This window comes from Anas acuta, chromosome 6 (assembly GCF_963932015.1).
Source record: "Anas acuta chromosome 6, bAnaAcu1.1, whole genome shotgun sequence".
Taxonomy (NCBI): domain Eukaryota; kingdom Metazoa; phylum Chordata; class Aves; order Anseriformes; family Anatidae; genus Anas; species Anas acuta.
Genome location: NC_088984.1, coordinates 10847371 through 10869954, shown reverse-complemented (window position 1 = coordinate 10869954; position 22584 = coordinate 10847371). Strand labels below are relative to the sequence as shown.

General features: G+C 37.6%; 1 protein-coding gene across 1 annotated transcript in view; it reads left to right on the top strand.

Annotated features, from left to right (window-relative positions):
- Window positions 1-283: 283 nt before the first annotated feature.
- The window catches only part of DARS1 (aspartyl-tRNA synthetase 1), a 39612-nt gene continuing 17311 nt past the window's right edge, over window positions 284-22584 (top strand). The window contains exons 1-7 of the mRNA XM_068687378.1: window positions 284-439; window positions 1510-1567; window positions 6878-6970; window positions 11947-12049; window positions 20121-20223; window positions 21372-21452; window positions 21893-21952. Of these exons, the coding sequence (XP_068543479.1) occupies window positions 362-439; window positions 1510-1567; window positions 6878-6970; window positions 11947-12049; window positions 20121-20223; window positions 21372-21452; window positions 21893-21952 (576 nt within the window). The 5' untranslated portion in view covers window positions 284-361. The remainder of the gene's footprint in view (window positions 440-1509; window positions 1568-6877; window positions 6971-11946; window positions 12050-20120; window positions 20224-21371; window positions 21453-21892; window positions 21953-22584) is intronic.

The window sequence follows — 22584 nt, the reverse complement described above, 5'->3', positions numbered from 1 at the left end:
CACGCATTGGTTGGCACCAGCCTGCTGGCACCAGGCTGCATGCCACAGCATCTCAGCGCCACGCGTCACCCCCAAGTGACAACGGGCTGGGTCGTGAGGTAGGACAAGCCCTGTGGGGCCAGCAGCAACCAAAATGGGGCGTTTCGCAGAAAAATGGGGCGTTCTGCGGAAAAATGGGGCGCCCCCACAGGGGCGCTGAGGCGTCGCCCACCCCCTGCCCCTGCTGCCCGCGGGCAGCTCTGAGGCGAGCGGTCCCGCCCTCCGAGCCGCCAAGCTCAAGTCTCGCGAGAGTTGCGCCGGTAGCACGGGCTGGCGGAGATCTCGCGAGAGTTGGCCGTGAGGGACCGTGAGGGGCCGCAGGATGCCGAGCGCCGCCGGCCGCGGGCAGGGCCCGGAGCGCGATCGCCGCCCGGAGAACGGGGAGCAGCCGGCGGCCGATGTGGGTCTCCGCCGGGAGGGAGCGAGGAGGGGACGGGAGGCGCTGTGGCTGCTTTGCCGGAGCTGCTGGGCCCCGAAAGGGGGAAAGGAGAGCGCCCGGCCTAGCGCGGGGCCGGCCTAGGGGGGGGGTGTGGGGAGGTGGCAGCGAGGCGGCAGCGTCCCCTGAGGGGTTTTTGGGGTGGGGGGCGCTGAAGGAGGCCCCTGCCCCTGCCCCATCCCGGGCCCTGCCAAGTACCCGGGCCAGCTCGGCGCCAGGCTGCTTCAGCAGGGGCACAGCTGGCTCCTGCCGGCCCGGCTGGAGGCTGGGGCTTGTGCTTGAACGCCTCAGAGCCCTGCTGGAGTGTTGTAGGCCAGGGTTTGTTCGGGGAGGAAAAACGTGGCCATAACGAGCAGCAGTTCATTTTGTTGTAACGTCATGTCACACTGGCTTTCTTTGGAAAGGCCAAGTGTGCATCAGCAATGAGTTCTCACTACAGGTGGCTTCTGTAAAATTTGGTATGTTGGCCACGATTCCTCAAAAGTTGAGAAACCAGGACCCCCCCATCTAAAGTGTTTAGTGTGACCTCATTCATTTGCTCAGTGTAATAATATAAAACAAATTTTATTTCTTGTTTGTAAATGAATGGGCTTAGTTGGGAAACTACGTAGAAGTGTCATTGTTTTAAAGAAAAGGCCCCATCCCCATGCCTTACCTAACAGATTTTGTTAGTCAGGCTTGCTTTGGCTGCCATACTGGCATACAGTCTTGTTTTTCTCAGGGGACCTGAATTTTGGAAGGAAATAGTTAGCAATGGATCTACTTCTGTGGGAATTAAATATATTTTCAGGAGTGAACTCTTTGTAGAGGCATTTATACTAACTTCTGTGTAGCAGAGTGATCCTATCGTGTGTGGTGTTGAATTTTTTTCTTTCACAGGGCACAATTATTTTGCTTGTGCATCTGTCAGTCTGAAACACACTTTTTTCACTTCAGTGTTACAGCTAATTGTTCTATATTATCTCAGTTAACTAATGATTTTATTTGTCATTTTGTGTGTACTTCTTTGATATATATTTTCACCTCCTTTTTAGGATTATGCCAAGGAAAGATATGGAGTGTCATCAATGATACAATCCCAGGAGAAACCAGGTCAGTTTAAAAACAAAAAAAAATAATTGAAAAAGGCCAAAGAGGGCAAGTTACGTACTGCATATTTTCAGTACTTGTTTGAAAAATCATTTACCAAACTTTTTCATTCAGATTCTGCTGCTCTTCTTTATCTGAATATCTTTGGTGCTTGTGAGACTGCATTTGAAGTGCTGTGTCCAGGTTTGAGCTCTCCAGTGCAAGGAAGACACTGATTTGTGGAGCCAGTCTGATGGAGCCCTGACAGCCTGGGCAGGGGAAGGAGCACAGGATCCCCGAGGAGGGGCTGATGGAAATGGGCTTGTGCAGCATGGAGGAGAAGCAGCTGAGGGATGATCTTGTCACTATCTAAGGTTACTTTATGGGGGGGTATAGAGAAGATAAAGCCAGACTCTTGAAAGTGTGTGGCAATCAGACAGGAGGTCATGGACATAAATTGGAACAGAAGAAAATCTGATTGGACAGAAGAAAAGAAAATCGCGATAATAGTTGGATATCAGAGCAGGGTCCAGGGAGATTATGGAATTACAATCTTTGCACTCGCCTGGACCTTGCCCTGTGCTGCCTGTCAGTTTTTTACGGTTTGTCACTGCAAGTTTGACTTCCTTGTATTCAATTATTGTTATTTCTAATATACCAACTCCTGAGGTGTCGGGTGGTTGGGGTCTTTTTTGAGTAAGTTCTGCTATGTTTTGCTGCAACAGCTCTCTCTGAGTAGGATATATAAATATTTATAGTTCTTATTGTTGTTCACACTGCTGTGTACTCAGAAATCCTCATTTCGTACTGGTACAGAATTGGGATTCAGGAAGACATTTCAGCTAGAGAACAGTGTCCCAGATCAGCATCCCAAGAAATATCAATCTTCACATTATTTAGTTTATGAAACAGGAATGAGGGAAGGTAACAGACTGGCTACTTGTAACTTTTTCATAGTGGAATGAAAAAAAAAAAAAAGTACATCTTCTCTGACTAGGTAACTTTTCTCTCCTCTGGATGGTTGTTTGGGTTGACTTCCCTTAGGAAAGGAAACGCAGAATGTAGGGAAGAGGAGCGGCCACAAAAACAATCATAGTTTGCAAACAACTGAAGGGGAACATTATGCAAAAAAAATGTCAGGACAAGAAAATCACCAGAGACGGTATCTACAGTCATTATTGAATAAAATATGCATTAGCTGCCAAAGAAACAGGACTAAAGTTGAAGTTTTGTCACGATGTTAGCCAGCCCAGCTGCTGGCTGCACTGGTCTTGTGCTCCATTTCAACATGTTTAATTGTGAACAATATCAAGTTGTTTAGCCAGCTTAACAAAGTAAAAGAAGCTGGCTGGGGGTGTGATGAGTGCTGGAAGAGGCAGCAGCACAGCCATCCAGCCTTGCATGCTGTGCAGCCATAACTCAAAGGGTGTAATGACAAGAAAAAGCCACCTTCTCAGAGGTAGCAGCTGACTAGTTAAACTGCACTGCTGACTGTAGGCTGAAGGATCACGCAGTTGGAGCTCCTCACCCTGCACTCTCTGCGATGGCGTTTGGCTCAGCAGAGCTTGTGCAGGCTTTGTCCCCTGTGCCAGTTTCACACCCTCTATCAACAGCTCTGTGGGAGCCCCAGCTGCAGGCTTGGATGGCGGATCGAGTCCTACTGTCTTGGAGGAAGTCTACCCTGCCAGCTGTCTCATACTCAAAAGAAACACTCAAAAATACTCTGGAGAAAAAATATGTTGAGAAGGCAAATGGTAAAAGCTATGGGAAATGATGTGAAAAGGGCAGAGTGCTGTAGGTTGGGTTGTTGTCCCCTCAATCATTTAAAAAAAAGTCTCAGCCAATGCATGGACAAGATTTAGTAGGGTTTCCATCGGACATAAAATAAACCCTACATCCACTCCTGCTGTTCTATTCGTTAGAAAGCTGCTACCCAGAACACCAAATTGGGTAACAATAAAAAACAAAATGTCTGTAATAAAAGATCTCAAGATCAGCCCAATGCCTTCCTGTAGATTGATGCACTTTCAATTAAAAGAAGTTCCTGCCAGGGAAAGCTCTTATCAAAGGACTCATGGGAGCGTGTAGTCATCATTCAACATCAGTAGCACACATATGCTTTTCTCTGAAGTATTCTGGTCGCATTGACTGTCTTGAAGGAACTACTGCATGGGGCATGGGGTGCCATGAATGCGGGTTTTCCATCTGTTTGTGCAGTATTTAATTTCTTTCTCAAGTCCATGTGGATAGGTGCCATGTCTAAGTCAGAATAATGAGGTCTGGGTGGTGTGTGCAGATTGGCGTACGGTCTGGGAACTCGAGCCAAGAGCACAGGTGTGGGCCGGAGCTCAGTTTGATGCCTGTGGTACGGTTGGTTTTAGGCTTGATGTAGTAGCTGCACTGAGCTGAGGACACTGGCTGGACATGGGAAGCTAAAATGTTTAGGTGGATTGGAGCAAATTATTTTCTCCAAGGGAAGAGCTTATTGTCATTTCACTGCACTCAGAGATTCTAGTTCTTCTCCAGGCAAAATAAAAGGTCTTTCATTTGATCACAAAGTTTATGCAGAGATATTCTGCCCTACTCCACTGTATTCACACACCCACACCTGTGCCTTCATACTTGGCCCACCTCAGTCTTTTTTTGTGCTAGTGTTGGCTGCCCTGCCTGTGTGGTGTGCTTACCTCCCATTACTTCATGTCTTTACAGTCCTTCCTGCCAGCTCGCGGCTATGATTACTAGTAAACTCCATTTGCCTTTCCCTTTTTGTCTGTTCAGACCTGTTGGTTTCACCTCCTCTCTCTGGAAGCTGCTTTCATCTTAAACTGCTTTTGGCTTTTAGTTTATTATTATTAAACTTCCACTTTCTTCGTTTTTTCAAATTTATCCAACATTGTAATGATGGCACTTCACAGCGATACCAGAAATATTTATTGCCCTTTCAAAATTCAGTGATGTAAGTTAGACAAACCTAGAAGAAAGGGTATGTAAAAGTGATTTTGACTTATACGACCCATATAGCTTTTTGGATTTTTATTCTCTCCTCCCATGCTTAAAAAATGGTAGAGCTCTGCAAGAATGATAATCCTTATTTAGTATGTTGAAAAGAAGAGGTTGTGCTATACATGAAGGAAACGAAATAAAAAAAATAGAATCAGGTTCTCCTTAAATACAATTTTAAATAGCAATGAAGGTAAAATAACATGTACATTGAATGGGTGCTGGCCATGTAAATTCAGACTTAATTAAGGAGTGTTTTGTCTGATCTTTAATCTGTATCCCTTGTCTTTGCTGCAACTGTAGCACAATCTGAAATGTCTTTTATTTTTGCAATATTATCTGTAAGTGTTTATGCAGCAAGAAGAGGCAAGAAAACAAAATGTAAGTATAGCTTGCATTTGCGAAAAAACAAATAGATGGTAGGCTGGAGAGTATGGTGGGAGAACTGCAAAGGTGAGAACAAGAAGCTTCATTTTTATCATGGAAAAGATAGAAATGAACTGAAAGGAATTCCATGTGAAATGATAGGTGAGAATACAGAAGGAAAATAGGAGCTACAATATGTTGGCTGGACAAGAGAAAATGAGTGACAAAGATAAATGATTGCTTATGCTAACAAGCATAGACATTGCCATGAACTAACAAGCATTGAGACCACTGTGAACTACCAGCATTTTAGAAGCAAGATGAAAGAAGAGTGGATTTGGGGCATATATGGAAACAGTGATGGGAAAGTTGCTGTGTCTACTGCTGAAAAAATCACTTAATTGTGCCTGTTTTTGGATATTGTTTTGTTACCCTCTTTATGGAAGTTGAAATAGTTTTTAGTAATTATATGTGTGTGTATATATATAATGTATATATATATATATATTTTGCACTAAAGGTGTCATTTCATCTTGGTGAAATACGGACCATTATGTATCAAAAAGATTTTAAAGAAATATTTATGTAATGTTCTTGAAACACTAAGGATCCATAAAACGAGTAACACCTCATTTTGTCTTTATAATTGTGCCTGGAAAATATTTTGGGTTTCTAGTAATACAGTTTTAAGTTGACTGAGGTCATTTTAACTGTAAAACTCTTAAATACCAAACTCTTAGAAGTACTAAAGCTTATAGTTTATGCTGGTTGCTTGTTTCCTATAGTACTGATGAGGTTTGAACAACAGGGGTTGCTGGCAAGCAATAACATCTTTACTCCCCTTTCTCCCTTCCCTAGTGCAGGTGCACATGCACACACTTACAAATGTATTCAAGCCAATTTTGTATCATGTTTCTATATGCACTTTCATTCTGTTCTTACTTTGATGCGCGTCTATGAAGAAAAAAATGTTACCCTGAGCACAAGGGCATACAAAACATTTAAACACTACCACCCCCTTTCATATTTGCAGAGTTCAGAATACCAGTCCAGTGCAGAATAATAGGATTTCAGGGCAAGCTGTGACTAATATTCAGGGACAGAAGGAAGGAGTCCAGAATGGCAGATGGTAAGCTGTGTTAGACAAACTTTGAAAAGGTTCTGTTGGGAAGAGAAGCCTTAGTCTTAGACTAGTTGAAGAGTCTTGGTGAATTTAATGTTTTGCAACATGGGAGAAGTCTGTGATGAGAGAGGGAATTTGTTGTGTATTTCCCATGAAAAAGATCTTGTATAATCAGTAGTTTTAATTGCATACAAACTATAAAGTCCTGATTTGTTTAGAAATATTTTTCTTTAACTTTTTTTATTACCCAAATTCTACCCTTTATTAACCCTGCATTGAATATTCCTTTAATTTTTAGTGCACATTTGTTTGTAGATTCATTTTATTTAAAATAATGATTATTTTACAGCGATATTCACCCTGCTAATGTATAGAAAGAGGACAGCAATATCTCCTTTGAGCCATACGTTCAACATACCAGTGTCCATCTTGTATGGTGGAGCAAGGCAGGGATCCCTTAGTGAGCAGAAATCCAGGCTTGTAAGTCCAGGTTTGCCGTGCAGCAGAGTGAAGTCCTACCAAAATAATGTAGTCATTCTGGGTTTGCCATCCACAAACTACAATAAGTCTTGCTTTTGTTTTAGGGGAGTCTGACCCTGCTGTGTTAAGTCAAACGTTAAGCTTGAGACAATTTAAAACTCCTTGATTAAGTGTTATTCACAGAGAAACGAAACAGGATCCTGTGTGTTTTCAGTACAAACTTCTATTATGCTGTAGGTACACAAAATAGTATTTTGGATTTATTGTAAATTTTAGCAGTGATAGAAAATGTATCTGGAGTTTAAATGAAAAATGTTTTCCTTCCAAAAAACAATTCTAAAATGTGTTATTTTTCTGTAATGCAGATCGAGTTTTGGTTCGAATAAAAGACTTGACAGAGGAGAAGGCTGATGAGGTGGTTTGGGTTCGTGGCAGAATTCATACGAGCAGAGCTAAAGGTGAGATGCCTTCAGGGATCTGATTTTTATTTTCTCATTTTGTTGATATAAACTGGACATTTATTTTGGTTTCATGATTTTTCAGTAAAAGGAAGCAAAGCAAATACTATTTGTTAATTATGTCTTGCATATAAGAAAACTTTGCCACTTGGTTACTCAGTGTGCACTTCAATTGGCTTACTCTATTTTCCACTCCTCTTCTCCTGAAAGGTGAAGAGGACATTTCATTTTCAGCTGAGCAGAAAATCAGGTATTATTATTACACTGTTGTAAAAGTAATTTTTGTTTTTATCACATTACAAAATACTGTGTGGACAACTGTAAATAATAATTGTAAAAAATTATGGTCATTCTGCTTTGGGGGAGCTCTTTGGGGGTGTTGAGATGAACCAATTTAAAGGCTCTGTGGAAAAAAAAATACTTTAAATACGTCAGTTGTCAGGCCAGCCGTATTTATTCTGCTGCGTATGAATAGTTTTACTGTACCTTTTCTTTGATAGGAAACAAAAATATGTATTAAAATTACAGATTTCTTTCTTTTGGTTGTCTGTATCTAATTATTTCAGTTTGGATATAAGGTAGAGGAGAATCCTTTTGTGGGTTCTGCATAGTGTGGGCTGTCACAGTTGGCTGTCTGACAGCCATGTTTTTTCACTAGAATCAGAAGTTCTCTCTGGAGATCAGTTTGCCATATGCAAACTTAAACAGGCTTTGGCCTTTTCAGTTGACATCAGATGCTGACAACTGTACTGTTTTCAGTTATGTTTGGCGGCTCTGTAGTGAGATACAAATACGTTGTCTTCCCAAGAGTTGAAAGAAAAGAGCATAAAGAAATTATCTTCACAAATGAAGCTTAGCAGTAGTTGTAGAACTGGGAATAATACAAATAATTAGGGATGAAAATCCAGTGCAGACTATTGTCACAGAGTGTAGATTATTTTCTCTTTTTTTTGGGATTCATTTTCTTTTTTTTTCTTAAAAAAAAAAAAAAAAGTCATCTGATGATTGTCTGTAATGCTGTTAGTTAAGATAAGGAGCTCAATGTAAATACATATGTATCGCATATGTTTTAATGTATATTAGAATCTTACATTTAGGATGACCTGTGTGATTTCCTCAGTAGTTTTGTGGTATGGTATAACATGGAAGTTGTTCTTTGCTAGTTACAGAAATTGTGTAACCCCAAAAGCTGTGAAAACCTCAGTCATTACAACTTGGAATTATTCAGGCAGGAGACATGATCTAATTTAAATGTTAGTATACAAACATGAGTATCCTCATGGCTTTTTATTTTGTAAGTAGAGGAAAAGTTCAGATTACTAACAGTGTTTACTGTATTAAAGACAAATGTCTTACACAAACCTCTAAACCAAAATGGAATTGTTGTTTATTACTTGATGTATTTTATATAAGATAACTAATATGAAACATACATTTACTTCAGTCACAACAACATGTAACATGGCAACATTAACTTCCAGGAAGCTGTTGCTTTTCACCCTTCACCTTTGACCTCAGGAGAGACCGTGTTTCTTCATGAAATAATAATGTCTATTTTCAAAACTCTTAGTGCAACCTGAAGAATAAAAGCAAAGGAATCGATTATGGACACAGAGTGTTCTCAATTTATTGATTGTGCTTCTTGTTCCCATTCTTAGACTGACAAGACAGAACAATTCTGACGTTCAGGGAATGCTCTTAGGGAATACTGTATGCTTGTTTACTTAAGCTTTGGAGGAAAGAATCTTACAACAAAAGCAAATGTTTAAGAATAAAAAGTAATGTTAGCCTTTCCCACACACACTGTGGCGCTATTCCTACCGTTACGGAGAGGAAAATCTTGCAGGAAACAGGAAAATCTTGCACAAAAATAGCTTTATTTTTCTTAGAAGCTTGGATTTGACTTCTAAATAACCAACATAGCCTTTACTTAACCCTGTCTGGTTCTGACCAATAAACCAAATAAATGAATGTGAACAACTGCAAAATCCAGCTGTCTCATACAGCGAGCCACTCATGAAGTCCAATGGAAATTAACTGAAAGATGTGTAAAGAATGGGGTGTTGGGAATTTCTGTGAGTTGCACTAAAATTAAAGTGCTTGAGGCCCTGTGTTTTTTATCATAGATGAAATGTTATTTCTGGCTTTATTTTAAAGCCAGCCTAAGCTACTGATTGCGTTTATCATTGAACAGCAGTTGGGAAATCAGTCTGGGTTCTGCCAGGCAGCTGGGACTTCAGTGGCATGGAAGGCTGGAACTTGTTTTTGTTTTATGGATGCAAAGCTTTTATAAAACATCAAAATAGTATGTCTGAAAATAAGACGACCATGAAGTGCAAGTGGACCAAATTTTATTTTTTAAAAAGTGTTTTTTTCCTTTGCTGATAGATGTCTGTAACTAACGGTATATTAATTTGTATGACAAACAAATTTTCACAGTTTATGCAAAGTTCTTGCTTGCATCCTTTTCTTTCAAAAGGTCTCGTGTCATTTGGTATTTCTAAGAAAGGACATCCATTCCTGTTTGGTTTTCCGTGCTGCATTTTGATGGAATTCTGTGTGATGTATTCTTATTTGTTCAGTGACTAAAAGTTTCTACCAATAAACTATCAAACTTTTTTAACCAAATTTTCTTTTGAAACTCTTTATCTGTTTAGGTCTTCGTGTATAGGACACAATATTGGTTTATTTTATAGAAGCTTAAAATAGTTTATTGTTGTTGAATAATTAAAGTTGGTCTTACTCTTTTCACTGAAATACCATGTAAAGATTTTGAAACACATGGAGAGCATCCTATAATCCTATTTTTTTTCACACTCTAATGCTTCCTTTTTTCCCGTCTCTTGATCTGGAACGGCATCTAATCGTGAACTAGATTTGGTTATGCCTCATCTGTTTGGTACTTTATTTTGCACGCATTAGGTTCTTTGGGGAAAAGTTGTTTCCTACTACAATTTTTGTAACTCCAATGTTTTAATTATTTCTATCAGTGAGGTTTGTTTCATCACTTATCTTCCATGTGATTAGAAATGATTATATTCTACAAACCATTTTCTTTTATCATAGAAACAACTACCATTACTCATGACAAGATTTGAGTCCTTTTGAAATGCAAATATCGATCAGACTTACAGTCTTGGGTTTAAATACAACTGCCAAACAAGTTTCCTCATTTGTTTCACTTGCTTTTCCTTAACTTTATACAAGTTGAGTGACATTGTTGCTGTCTTCAGCTGTGTATTTTTGTTTGAACACCTAATATTCTGTTGCAGAATCTCCATCATACTTCCTTAACTTCTTTGTGACTGAGATCCCAGAGAAAAATACTGTTTTCAATGAAATACTGTATCAAATACAAGACTAAGTAAGAAATATTGAGATGTTAAAGATGAGAGATAAGCCTAGCTCGTCCAAAAAACCCTTAGCACATAATGTCCTATGGAAAAATTGTACTTTAATTAGTTTGTCAACTTGCTGAAACACAGGCATATATATTGCTGAAGGCTGTATTTAATTTATGAAGCCTGTACTTTTCTAATTTAAATCTATGGGTTAATGTTTGCTTGTAGGAAAAATGTAAATCCTTACTATATTAGCTTTCTTAAGATATTGCAGCCTCTGGAATATGGAAATAGTTGTATGCTTTTTTTTTTTTCTCCTGAAAATATGCAGTTATTTTTATTGCATTTTTTTGAAATCACAATCACAGGATAAAGGTATTTCACGTAATTGTTATGTTTAATAGCATTTTAGTTGTTTTATGTGTTTGATTTTATTTCTGACATTGTATGTCATGATGTACATCTATCATGATTGTCTAATATCATGTAAATCATCTGCAGCTATGTGTCAAATTGTAATCTACATAATCACAAGTGAAAACCACAACTGTCTTTTTGGTATCACTGTTCACATTGGATATATGTTGTTTTGAATGTTTTCTAGTGTAAGGCAGCAGTAATTGGGAAGTAGCTCTAACAAAGCTAGCTCCTTATTCTCACAATTTTAATGGAAATGTCATGTTATGAGTCAGAATTTGGAACTGAAAAAGTATTGATGCATTTTGTCATTGTGCAACAGTGAGTATTTGTTGTCAGTATTCTCTCTCTGAAGAAACGTTTAAAATCACCGTGTTTCCTTAAATGTAAGTTAAATAATGAATATTTATTAGAGATGTGAACAGAAATATGAAATGATTGTAACTGTCACTTGAACAAATTACAGGAGTTTTGTTGACTTGGAAATATCCATTTTAAAAGTCAACAAAGTGCATTATATTCTTTGTAAATTACTATTACGTCCTATTAACTTCTTTTTCCCTAAGCTGTTCATGAATAAATTGCTCTTGCAGGAATTTTTATTTGGGTCTTTTAGGTTCTTGTCATTTATCAGAATCAATACTCCTTTTGTTCCCGTTCATTCTGAGTGTGTGGTGTATTATAGAATGAACATTGTTGGTATAGACCCTTGTGGTGCAAAATCAAGCCCATTTCTCTCAGAGTACATTTTTCAAATAAGCTCTATGCCTTTAATTTTAGAAGTGATGAAGTACATTTTAGAAGAGAAGAACTTATTTTAAAATAATGTATACTTAAAGCAGTTGTGACTGAGGCAACAAGTATAATTTCTTCTTACAGTTGAAGAACACTTGATATTCAAAAAGTTATGAATTGCAGTTTGTTCTGTCTAAATATTACTTATCTTGGAAGGCTTATTGGTACTTTAAGAAAGTGTCTGTTCACAGGTTCTGTAAGTCAGAATTACTTGATTTATCTCAAGTTTGGTGTGTGTACTTGCAGAGCTGAACGTAGTTAGATCTAGCTATTTAGACAGGGAGGGGGAGAGGGAAACTTCCACCTCCCGTCTCCCCCTTAAGAGCTCAGCTTAATATCAAAACAGTAAAGCATTTTTCTCATTCACAAAGCTATCGAGTAACTTGTCCTTAATACACCTGCGTTGTTTTTCTTTGTATTCAGGGAAGCAGTGTTTCTTAGTCCTGCGTCAGCAGCAGTTTAATATCCAGGCTCTTGTGGCTGTGGGACAGCATGCGAGCAAGCAGATGGTAAAGTTTGCTGCCAAGTAAGTAAGCAATTATATCCTGTTGTCAGAGTAAACAATGGTGGGAACCAGGACTCCCAGGGGTTGGGACCATTTTCACACATTAACATCAATGCTTCGTTTGTTTTAAAATGTAGTTATTTAAATTGTCAGTTCACTATTGCATTGAATACATTACACTGACAAAAGATAAAATAGAGAACAGGCTTGAAATTCATTCTGAACTGCTGAAGCAGCATTCTCTCGCCATAGACAACCTACATTTACTTTCAAGCTGGCTAACAAAAAGTCTGGCAAGCCGAGCTTAGTGGGGCACTTCATTTTGTGTGATGTTTGTGTGTGTCTGCACGTGTTCAGGGTTTTTCTTCTACAAGATTTGCAGTGTGGTAACATTATATTGCTAGAACTGGTGCAAAGAAGCTCCACATTACAAGCGTCTTACTGAGCTGAAATTAAGAGTTGTTTCTATGCCCTGAATTAATCTTATTTACACGCCTTTTTTTTTTGGCCCAAAAAGTTGAGAGGAGGTTGAGTTACTTTTCAAAAATATTCTGGTTTTACTTGCAGTAATATTTAGACTTGCTAATTAAAAAAAAAAAAAAAGTTTGAAACAATTTAAATTCAGTTAGTTGGTTTGTTTTATTCTTAATTATATTAAAAAAAAAAAAAAACAACAAAAAACAAAAACAAAAAACAATGTTCCCCCTACTTCTTGCTTCAGGATTGTGCTTTCAGGTTGTCCATTACTAAATATGTTCATATGACAATGGTGTTTTTATAATAGAGCTTTTTAGTCATGTATAACTACTTATTCACAAACAGAAATGTGGATCAGTTCGGTGCGGTAGTATGTTTAACATGTGGTACTCGAGTTGCTTCTGTGTAGTTCTTGGCACTACTCTTGTGCCTGGGAAGGGAGCCCCCACTAATTAGCTGCAAGAGTGCCACAGCCTTCAACCTTCAATATGTCAGGGAGAGGAGGGATTCATTATAGTATAGACTTGCAGAAGCCAAGTTAAGAAGGTTAGGATAATGCCTCTGCTGATTGAGGTTCAAGGCAACGGGAGAACAGAACCAGCAGTGTTCGTTGTTTGGCGGTGCTTAGAGTTGGCAGTGCCAGTGCAAAGCATGCTGTTTACAGGTGTTCATGAGCCAGAGTGTTCCGTTTCTTCATGAAGTAGTTTTTTCTCTCCAGCACTTAGAAGCTTTGAAAAGAATTGAGTGCACAATCTCTTGGTTCCCCACTTCCTCTCCTTGTAACCCACTAACAGTCTGCTGGTGCTCTCTCAACAAAGTTGCACTACAGAGCAGTGAAACAATTTTATAGTAGTGATACTCTCCTATCCTCCAGTTTTCTTCAATATCTGTTTCTTCAATTTTTCTTCATGTTTCTTGGCTCCACGACTGAATGTCTTAGATTTGTTTCATGAGTAGCAGAGCTCTGTGGTAGGAGCTTGCGAAAAGGAAGTTGGTCCTTACTCTTCTGTGAGCTGACTGCCACTTGTAAGCCTTCCACAACCCTTTGTAGACTTACTGATCTTTTATACTAGGCTATTTTTCTGTTAGGGTAGTGATTTAAAGTAGGTCCTGGAGGTGCAGAGCTACCAAGAGGTGGTATCTGGAAAGAGCAGAGGGCAAAGCTCCTTTATCTTCTGGCAGCAGCGAGCTGTTAAATCAGATGGAACCATATCCTTTAATTTCTTTCCAATTCCCTTTCATCTCCCCACTTTTGTTGATGTGACAGACCTGATTTCCCCTGAGTAGCCAAATTCATGTTTATACTGTGTTTTGACTTTTCAATCTGTTCCCTTTTATGGTAGTATTTTATGTCCAAATCCTGATACTTCAGACTTTATAGCATGCATATTGTACTCATTTGTGCTTCTGAAATGCCTGTATGCTGACTATAATGTGCTTTGATACAGCTTTCAGTACTACAACCATCCTGGGTTTTGTTTTGCAGAGTTACTTTATTTTTAAACACTATTAGTGCAATCATCTTGGGATTCCTTCCCACCAACAAACCTATTTCATTAATATCCTCCTACGCTCTCAGTTTTTCCAGTGTTTTATCTTGTTCTACAATTCTGTCTACCGTCATTGCAGCTGCCTCTTATCCTTCAGAGGCTGCTGTTCCCTGACTTCCAAGTGCACTTGTGGTCACCACATCAGTGACACCTGAAGCACAGTGACAGTACGTGCCTTGTCTTCAGTCATTTTCCTGCTTGTTTTCATGGGCTGTGGAATAATGCCATTATTATTAGCAGATGAAGCTGGTCTCAGATGTCTAAAAATAACTACATTGTTTCTCTGCCTTTCTTGGTGTCTTTTTCATCATCTCCTCTTGTTTCCTAAACATTAACTGAGGAAATACACATTTATTGAAGAAAATATTTAATAACTTACATCTCAATTTCAATGTAAACTAAACTTTTCTCATTGGCAGTAGGTAAACGTTAGTTTACATGTGCTGCTTTCTCATTTTGGTAGCAGCTCCAAAACTTTCTTTAAAACAGCTTGTGAAATTACAGGTCATGAATTTTAAGGAGAGGTTAAGATAAAGGTTGGTTAAATTGTGAGCAATTTCTGTACAAATTTTCATAAATAATAAACAAACCAGTTCCTCTTTTAGATATTGGCACATGGGAACAAAACTTTCATAACCTTCTGTGGTCTAGAAACCACAGAATGTAATATGAATATACGTATAGTAACATAATATTCATATACTGAACCTCTCCATGATCATAGCAATGTGAGTTATGTTTATTGAAAGATACTTTTCACACTGATTTCTCTCAGGTTTTAAAAGAGATTTCTTTGAGGTTAACTGTAAAAAGTTTCTAGTTGATCTCTTAAAAAATACAGAGCTGGCAGTGTAGTGTCAGTAAAGGTTGGCAGCCATGGAGTTCCCTATAAGGTCCTTCATCAAAGAAAACCTCTGCACATTCCTGCAAGGAATTACAGAGGCAGTTGTCTCTTTCAGTCTTTCAGACAGCAAAGGTGCCCAGTGGTGAAATTAGTAATTTATCAACCTGCTTTTTTTTTTTTTTTTTTTTTTTTTTTCTCCAGAATGTGCTGGGTGTGATCACTTTTGGTTTTCTTTTTTTTTTCTTTTTTTTAAACCAGCACTGGGCTTTACCCCACTACTGGCATTAATCCAGAAATAGTGGTGATATGATGTAGCAGCTGAGGGAGGTGGTTACCAGATCCTAATTTAGCTGCTGAAACAGTTTGCCCTCTCTCAGAAAGTACATGGCTCTCTGTGGCAGGCTAGAGAACGAAAATCTAGAAAAGAGATAAAACATAAGAAAAAACAAAAATGTGATGGGTAAACTTTTAGGATTAAACTTAGATCGTAGAAAAGTATACTTAACTTGATTGGCTACATGACTTGGTAATACCAGGGAAAATTGAAATCACAGTGGTTACTTTTGCTGATGGCACAGCAATTGGAATGGTAAACTGGTGACTAGATTACTGCCACAGGATATATAGTAACCAGGGCTTATTTGGAGTAATCACTCTAATACTCCTCCATTTGAATTTGTCCCTTTGTGAACATTAGTTCAGATTTTGTGTATGTTCAGGATTAATACTGAAAAATGTATGTAATTAGGATATTGAGATCATCATAGATAACCAACTTAACAGGAGTTCATGCAGGTCTCCTCCCTACTATGCTAGAAGATCTTGTGAGTTTTGGAAAAGAAGAATAAAATAGTTGTCAGTCAGATGATTTCTGGAATATTTTGTCCTCTTGTTGTCTTTATTTCTTAATATATGTCAAATGAGAAAAGGTTGCTGATGAAGCTGCAAGATGAAGTCATGCAGTCAGGTAAATCTGCTTTCCTTTGAGGCTGAAGAAACCTGTCTAGTTTATCCAAGAGTAGGTAAAATTTAAATTAAACCCAGTCTGATGGGTTTAAATCTACCTGTGCATGCTTTCAACTACAAAGTGAATTTTTAAAGTATTTTTTTTTATACCCAGCTTTCTCTGATATTGACATAAATGACAACTGATGATTGTTTTATAAAAAATATTTAATGTTTTAAGATTTAATAAAGTATAATCAAGTTTCTTCTAATTTTTTAGACTTTTGATCAAGAAAATTCTATGATTCAAGTAGAGGGGCCCACATGGGGTTCAGCTTGCAACATGAAGCTGTTGATGAAAGGTGTTGTCATACAGACTGCAATAATGCAATCCTGTGGTTAGAAGAGAAAGTCTTGGCTAACAGGCACACAGATAATTAAAAGCTACATAAGGCATCTAATGGACATTTTAATAATTAGTCTTGATTTTGGGGAAGAAATATTACAATAAAATTTTGATATACAGAGGAAGTTTTTAGCTTTGGGCTTTGAGTCTGTCACTACGATAATTTTATTCAGGGTTAAGCAACATAAAGGTATCATGTCTTCTTCATGCATACCAATTTATTTTCTGGTCCTTTGCAATTTTAGTTAGAGATAGATATATTGTTGTCTTTAATGGAAATGGTGATAGCTTTGGTGTTTTTCTGCTCTTTGTTCACTTTGGTTTGGCTTGATTGTTTTTTGTTACTCATGGGAATTCTATCAAAAAGTTACTGAGATGGTTTAGGGCTGATGTTGTGGGGAACGATTTGAAGATTTTGCTGTAGTTACCACCATTTAACTAAGGCATCTTTTTTGTTCTAATTTGAACTGAAATTACCATTTCAGTAACATCCTTGGAATTAACTGTTAGGATGAAAACAGCATCTTCTAGGTTTCTGTAGTTTACATTTGATGAACTACATTAGGAGCTTTAGGCTTCACCAGCACTAGATTTTGCTGAATTCAGTTCAAATAGAACTCAAAGCATGAGCTTTTACTTGCATACCAAATCAGATATGTAGTCTGAATGAGGAAAAGCATGTTTTATAATTATCAGATGAACGTTTAGAGTAGATTATGAATATTTGTAGATGTAAAGATGTTTATATGCAGTAGAAAACTTGGTGGTACATATGTATGTCCAGGCAATTACATGCATATTTGGATACAGGTATTTACATAGGTAGGAACTGAGTTCAAAGGCATCATGAAGTTACAAAAAAATTAGGGACTAAGGGATGTCACAGTTTTTAAAGTGTGTTCCAGACCAAGAAATACATCGTTTCAATTGTAGTTCTAGTTCAGAGAGAGAGGGGAAAAAAAGTGAAAGCACACTTAATCACAACTGCAAAGTTTTGGAGTTGTTTTGCAAGTTTGCAAAGTGATATTACGGTTGCAGTGATGTAAAAGTCAGTTTCTTCCTGTATTTTTAAACTTTTAGACTTTCGTGTGTTGTGAATTCTGGGCACATTCTGAGCATAGCTCTGTAATGACTTCTTTAATACTGGTTTGCTGCCATAGGATCAGTGGTTTGAGTCATAAAACACATTAACTATTATTTTCTTTTTTGCAACATGTAGAATTTGCTTCGAATGCACTAAAAGCATTCTCATTAGCAATTATTAGTGGGAGGGGTTTTATTCAGCAGACTAGAAAATTATAATTTCAATTAATACACTGCTGCTGGTGTCATTAGTAGTATTTTTCTGGGCATTTGACAAAATGTTGATGTGAAAAAGGAAGCAGGAGAATTAGAAGAGAACTGTTTTGGGGCGGGGGGAGAAAGTTAGCAGAAGAGTACAGCTTGTTTTCTTTTAAACTTTCACTTATTGGAAAAGTAGGTGGAATTTGTAGTTATACCTAGTACTGTTTTACCATGAGGCATTCTCTGTGCATTTCTTATCTTCGTGTTGTCTTTTGCATTCAAAGTGATGTATTCCTGCCTTATTTTTTTTCAGTAGTTTTAAACAAAACCATTTGTAAGAGAGCAAACTCTTTGTAGGCGCTTACTGTCATTACTATGTGCTGAATTTGTTGTCTCATCTTCAGTATTTGAGATGAATGGATGCTCAACCTTTACTTAATGAATTCTGATTTAAAGCCTACTGCTGGCCTTTGCTTTGTACAAATGCAGTCATTTGTTCGTTATACTGATTTTGGCAACTGTAGCTCTTTCAAAATATAAATAAAACAAAAAAGCACACTATTCAGGAATATTAAATAGGAAATGGAATTACCTAATGGTTAGGCATATAAAGCACCATGGTCTGTATAACTTTTAGAGCAGCTGCCAATGAGTTCTATCACCTGAAAGTATTGCCATCAAAGAAATAGTTGAATGCTGAAATGCTAAAATGCTGATTTTTTTTTTCTTTTTTTTAGCCACTTCTGATACATTTCTAGTGATGCTGTTAAGTTTTGAGAATTTTAGTGCTTGAATTGCCCACTGTTACTTCAACTTCAATAGATTTTTAAAAACTTTGATCACTTTTATTCAAAAAATCTGTTGGATAACTTATTTTTTTAATTAAAAACTTAATAATTTTAATAACTTCAAATAACTTAGATTTTGAACTTAACTTCATAACATAAAACAGTTTGTAGACCAAAGATCCATCTAGCTTCTCCTAGGGCTTGTGTGGATGCTTCCGGAATAGTAGAAAGCAGGACAAGGGAGTAGTCATACTCTGCAACATGTACTGTTTTGCATCTCCGTTGCTTCTGGGTCATAGCACTTGGGCTTTGTCAGAGAAGAAGGCCAAGTTCCCATCATCAACTAAAAAGAGAAACTTCTTTGTTTAGCTGGATAATTCATGTGAGAGGATGACTAGTTCCAAACATACATATTTCTAAAAAGAGAATTTTTAATCCTAATGAGTTTCTCATGTGGCTTTACTGTAGCTGTACAAAAAGACTGTCTGTCTAGAATATCTAGATTTTGTTCACCTCTCTTAGGCTGACTCTGGGCAGTGCTAGATAAACTGATGCAGATGCAAGTGATTAGGACTGTAGTTACCATCAGCAGTAGCTTGTATCTGCTTGCACTGTGTCCTCTCCTTTAACTGGGTGGGGGTTATTGCCCCTCAGTTTTGTACAGTAAAGTATTTCTCATTAACCCAACCTTTTGCCATTTAGTTAAGTTAGAGGATTTATTGTTTTGGGGATTTCTGGGGTGTGGGGAGGAGTCTTGCTAACTAGTGAGCTGACCTCGTAAACCTGAAGATTGCTAATTGATGTTTGATTTCCCAAAGTCAGTAGTGGCCCACTTGTCTAACGACATCCTTGCTCAACTCATTTGAAGTCAAATTATGGGTCTACTACCTGCTTGCTTTCTGAGGGCTTACGTGGTCAAGTGATGAGTTAAAGCGCTTTCCAATCATCTCAAAAGTGCTTGAGAAGTGAAAGATAAAGTTAATGGTAACAGTTATTTTTCAAAAAGAGGATAAGTATTTTCAGATATTTTGCTTTTTGTACTCAGGCTGCCAAAGACTCAAAGTAAAGATGTATTTCCAGTAGGGATGAAATTACATGTAGAAAGTAATTGGCTTAAAGTCCAATATTTAAGTACCTAAATGAAAACCATTCGTAGGAATTGTTTTTCATCTGTTGCTCTTGAGGCTTTTGTTACTGATTGCTTAGCACACATACTTTCCATCATATCATTGGAAGATTTTCAAGATAGTATATAGTGTTTTAGTATACTATTAGTGACTGTTAATGGAGAGCAATTAAGATGTCCTCTGTCTTAAAGAAATGGCGTACAAGCATCTTGCATCTTTCAGTAACAAGTCAACTAGTTTAAACAAACTCAATCAGTTTGATTTTCCCTTCCAGATCTAGGACTTCCTTTCAGTCTGTTGTTCTGCTGCTCAAGACCCATCTTTCAGATAATTGCATCAACTGACACATGCAAGAGTGTATGTGGCCTAGAAAAAGAACTATGCAACTTGTCACTTAATGTATACACACACAAAGAATGAGCAATCGCTGAGCTTAATTATAATTCTTTCCCTCCCAAGTCTTCCATCCCAGTTTGAGTTTGTTGTGGCTGGGAATACTTTAGTGACATCCTTTATTATTAAGCGATTATATATAATAAAGAACTATTTAAATCCTTAACTGTTTTGTTGTTGCAGCAGTTCATACAGCACATAAACATCCTTGTGCAAAGTATACTGAACCTGGTGCAGTGTGCAATGAAATTTAGTAAGCCTACTATCTTTATTGACAGCATCAACAAAGAGAGCATTGTGGATGTAGAAGGCGTTGTGAGGAAAGCACATCAGAAAATCGGAGGTTGTACTCAGCAAGACGTTGAGCTGCACGTTCAAAGGGTAATTTTTTGAGAAAACTGAGCGCTGGTTAATTGGTAGAGAAATTATCTGTCCTATCTAGTCTGTCTTTTTACATTTATAAACCTTGTAAGTAAGCAGTCCAATACCAGAGAACTATACTGCTTTAAACTACGAACTTCAATATATAGTACATAAACACGAAACATTCCTGTTTTTAAAAGATTTGATTTTTACCTGCCACTTGAAGTACACTAACAAGTAAAATAGAGAATCTCACTGGAACAATTTGGCTAAGAGTGCTTGTCATTTTGTTTTGATTCTTAACTGCAGCAAGTACTGTAATGCAAGACAGAAGTTTCTTCTATATCAGGGAGTTACAATCTTCCCCTTAGTGAAATGGAGTGGAATATATAACTCTCAGCTAAAGTAAAGTACTGGCTTAACAATAGGGGAGCTCTTGAAATCTAAATTTTCCATAGCTTGTTCCATAGGGCTGGAGGAAGCGTAGCTTTATGGTTTATTTAAATAGAATGTGTATTTAAACCTTTATGCAGTATATTCTTCATCTAAAGGTTTTCAGCCAATATATAAACTGTATATTTACAGTACTACTGAAACACAGTCACTTCAACAGTAGAGTACAATAGCTATTATAGTTGTAGTAGTAAGGTAAATTTAAGTTAACAGCATTATGGAAATCATGCACCTATGACTAGCCTGTATGTCAAGGTGCCTTTCTCTGACTGTGCTTTTTCAGTCAAATGAATTACCAGTCTGAAATGGCTCTTTCAGCTCCAGTTAGGTGGTAAGTAAAACAGTACTTTAACAACAGAGAGAATGAGATGATCTGGCTGCAAGCTGAACCTAAAACTGTGAAATCTTGTAGTTCCATACCTGACATTAGGCTTGTCCTGTAGGCAGTGTGTACTTGTTCAACTCAGTGGTTTTTTTTTACTCCCTGGGAAAAAAAATAAACATCTTTCCAAAGGAAAATCAGATTTAAGCACTTTGAGTATTATTGTGAGAATGCACCCGTGTATCTTGGCTATATGAATAAAATCACAGTCTTCCAGCTAACAGCCTATGCAAACACTGTTTCATGTTTATGCCAAAAATATCCTTTTGTAAATCACACCTCCTTTTGTGAGCTGAAATTCATGTTATTTTTGTTCTTCTTTCACTTTCAGATCTATGTGATCAGTTTAGCTGAACCCCGACTCCCCTTACAGCTGGATGATGCTGTTCGTCCAGAAGTGGAAGGCGAGGAGGTGAAAACTTTGCATCTTCAAATATGTTTTCCTATATCTGTAATTGAAGAAAGGCATGAAAGCCTGGCATTTCCTTTGTGCAGTGCTTTTGGGGTTTTGTTAGGCTTGCATTTTACTTCCCTTATATTTCTCCAGAACTATGTTAGAAATTTCTATAGATTTCTTCTCTACTGAACTGCGGTAGAAAAACAAAACCAGAGGGCTTGAAGTCTTGTGTTTGTGTTGTTGATCCTCTTAGCTGGTTTCTGTATGTGACCACTGGGAAGTTATACCTTAAGCCTTGCTACACTGGCAGTTTATTGTATGATCTTCAGACTGATTTGGAAGTTCTGAATTCAGAAGTAACCCTGTTGTTTTTTTTTTTAACCAAAAGATGTTTTTCTCTACTAATCTTTTTTAGGTGTGTATATTAATTATGTATTTTTTGCGCAACTGTTTAGGATGGAAGAGCTACTGTAAACCAAGACACAAGACTGGACAACAGAGTCATTGATCTGAGGGTAAGCAATATGCTTTATGTGCTTACCTGCAAGCATTGATTGTCCACAGCACTCATATCCATGAAGCAATAAAGCAGTGGATTTGATGGAAATGTTTTGTTGGCCAGAGGGAAAACTAAACAATTTTTTACTAAACTAAACATGTTTTTCAATTTGTGAGTGACATTGTGAGGACTCAGTTTCATCTACATATGGACATGCAAACAACAGAAAAAAAAAAAAAAGCAACTTTCCTGACATTCATGAGAGAATCACTTACTAGTCGTTTAAAGGTGAACATTTAGAATTTGGCATGTGGCCATCTACAGCAGTTCGTTTTTTTTTTTTTTTTAGTCAAAGGTGACTGAATAAAGACAATTTGGAGACATTTCTTCTCAAGTATAGTACCCGAAAGTGTAGTAAGAGCTCTGTTTTGAAATACAGGATGGAAATTTTGAACTTAACATACAGCTGAGGTGCTGTAATGCATCTCTTGCAAGTGAAATTGTAGCAGGCTGTCACACCAGTCTCATTGTTTGTTTCTTCCACAGTTTACCCATTTTTTTTTTCTATCTGGAATACTTTTCTTTGCAGCTTTCTGCTAGTTAATATACTTCCCAAATACTTACTGTTTCTGATCAGCAATAAAAAAA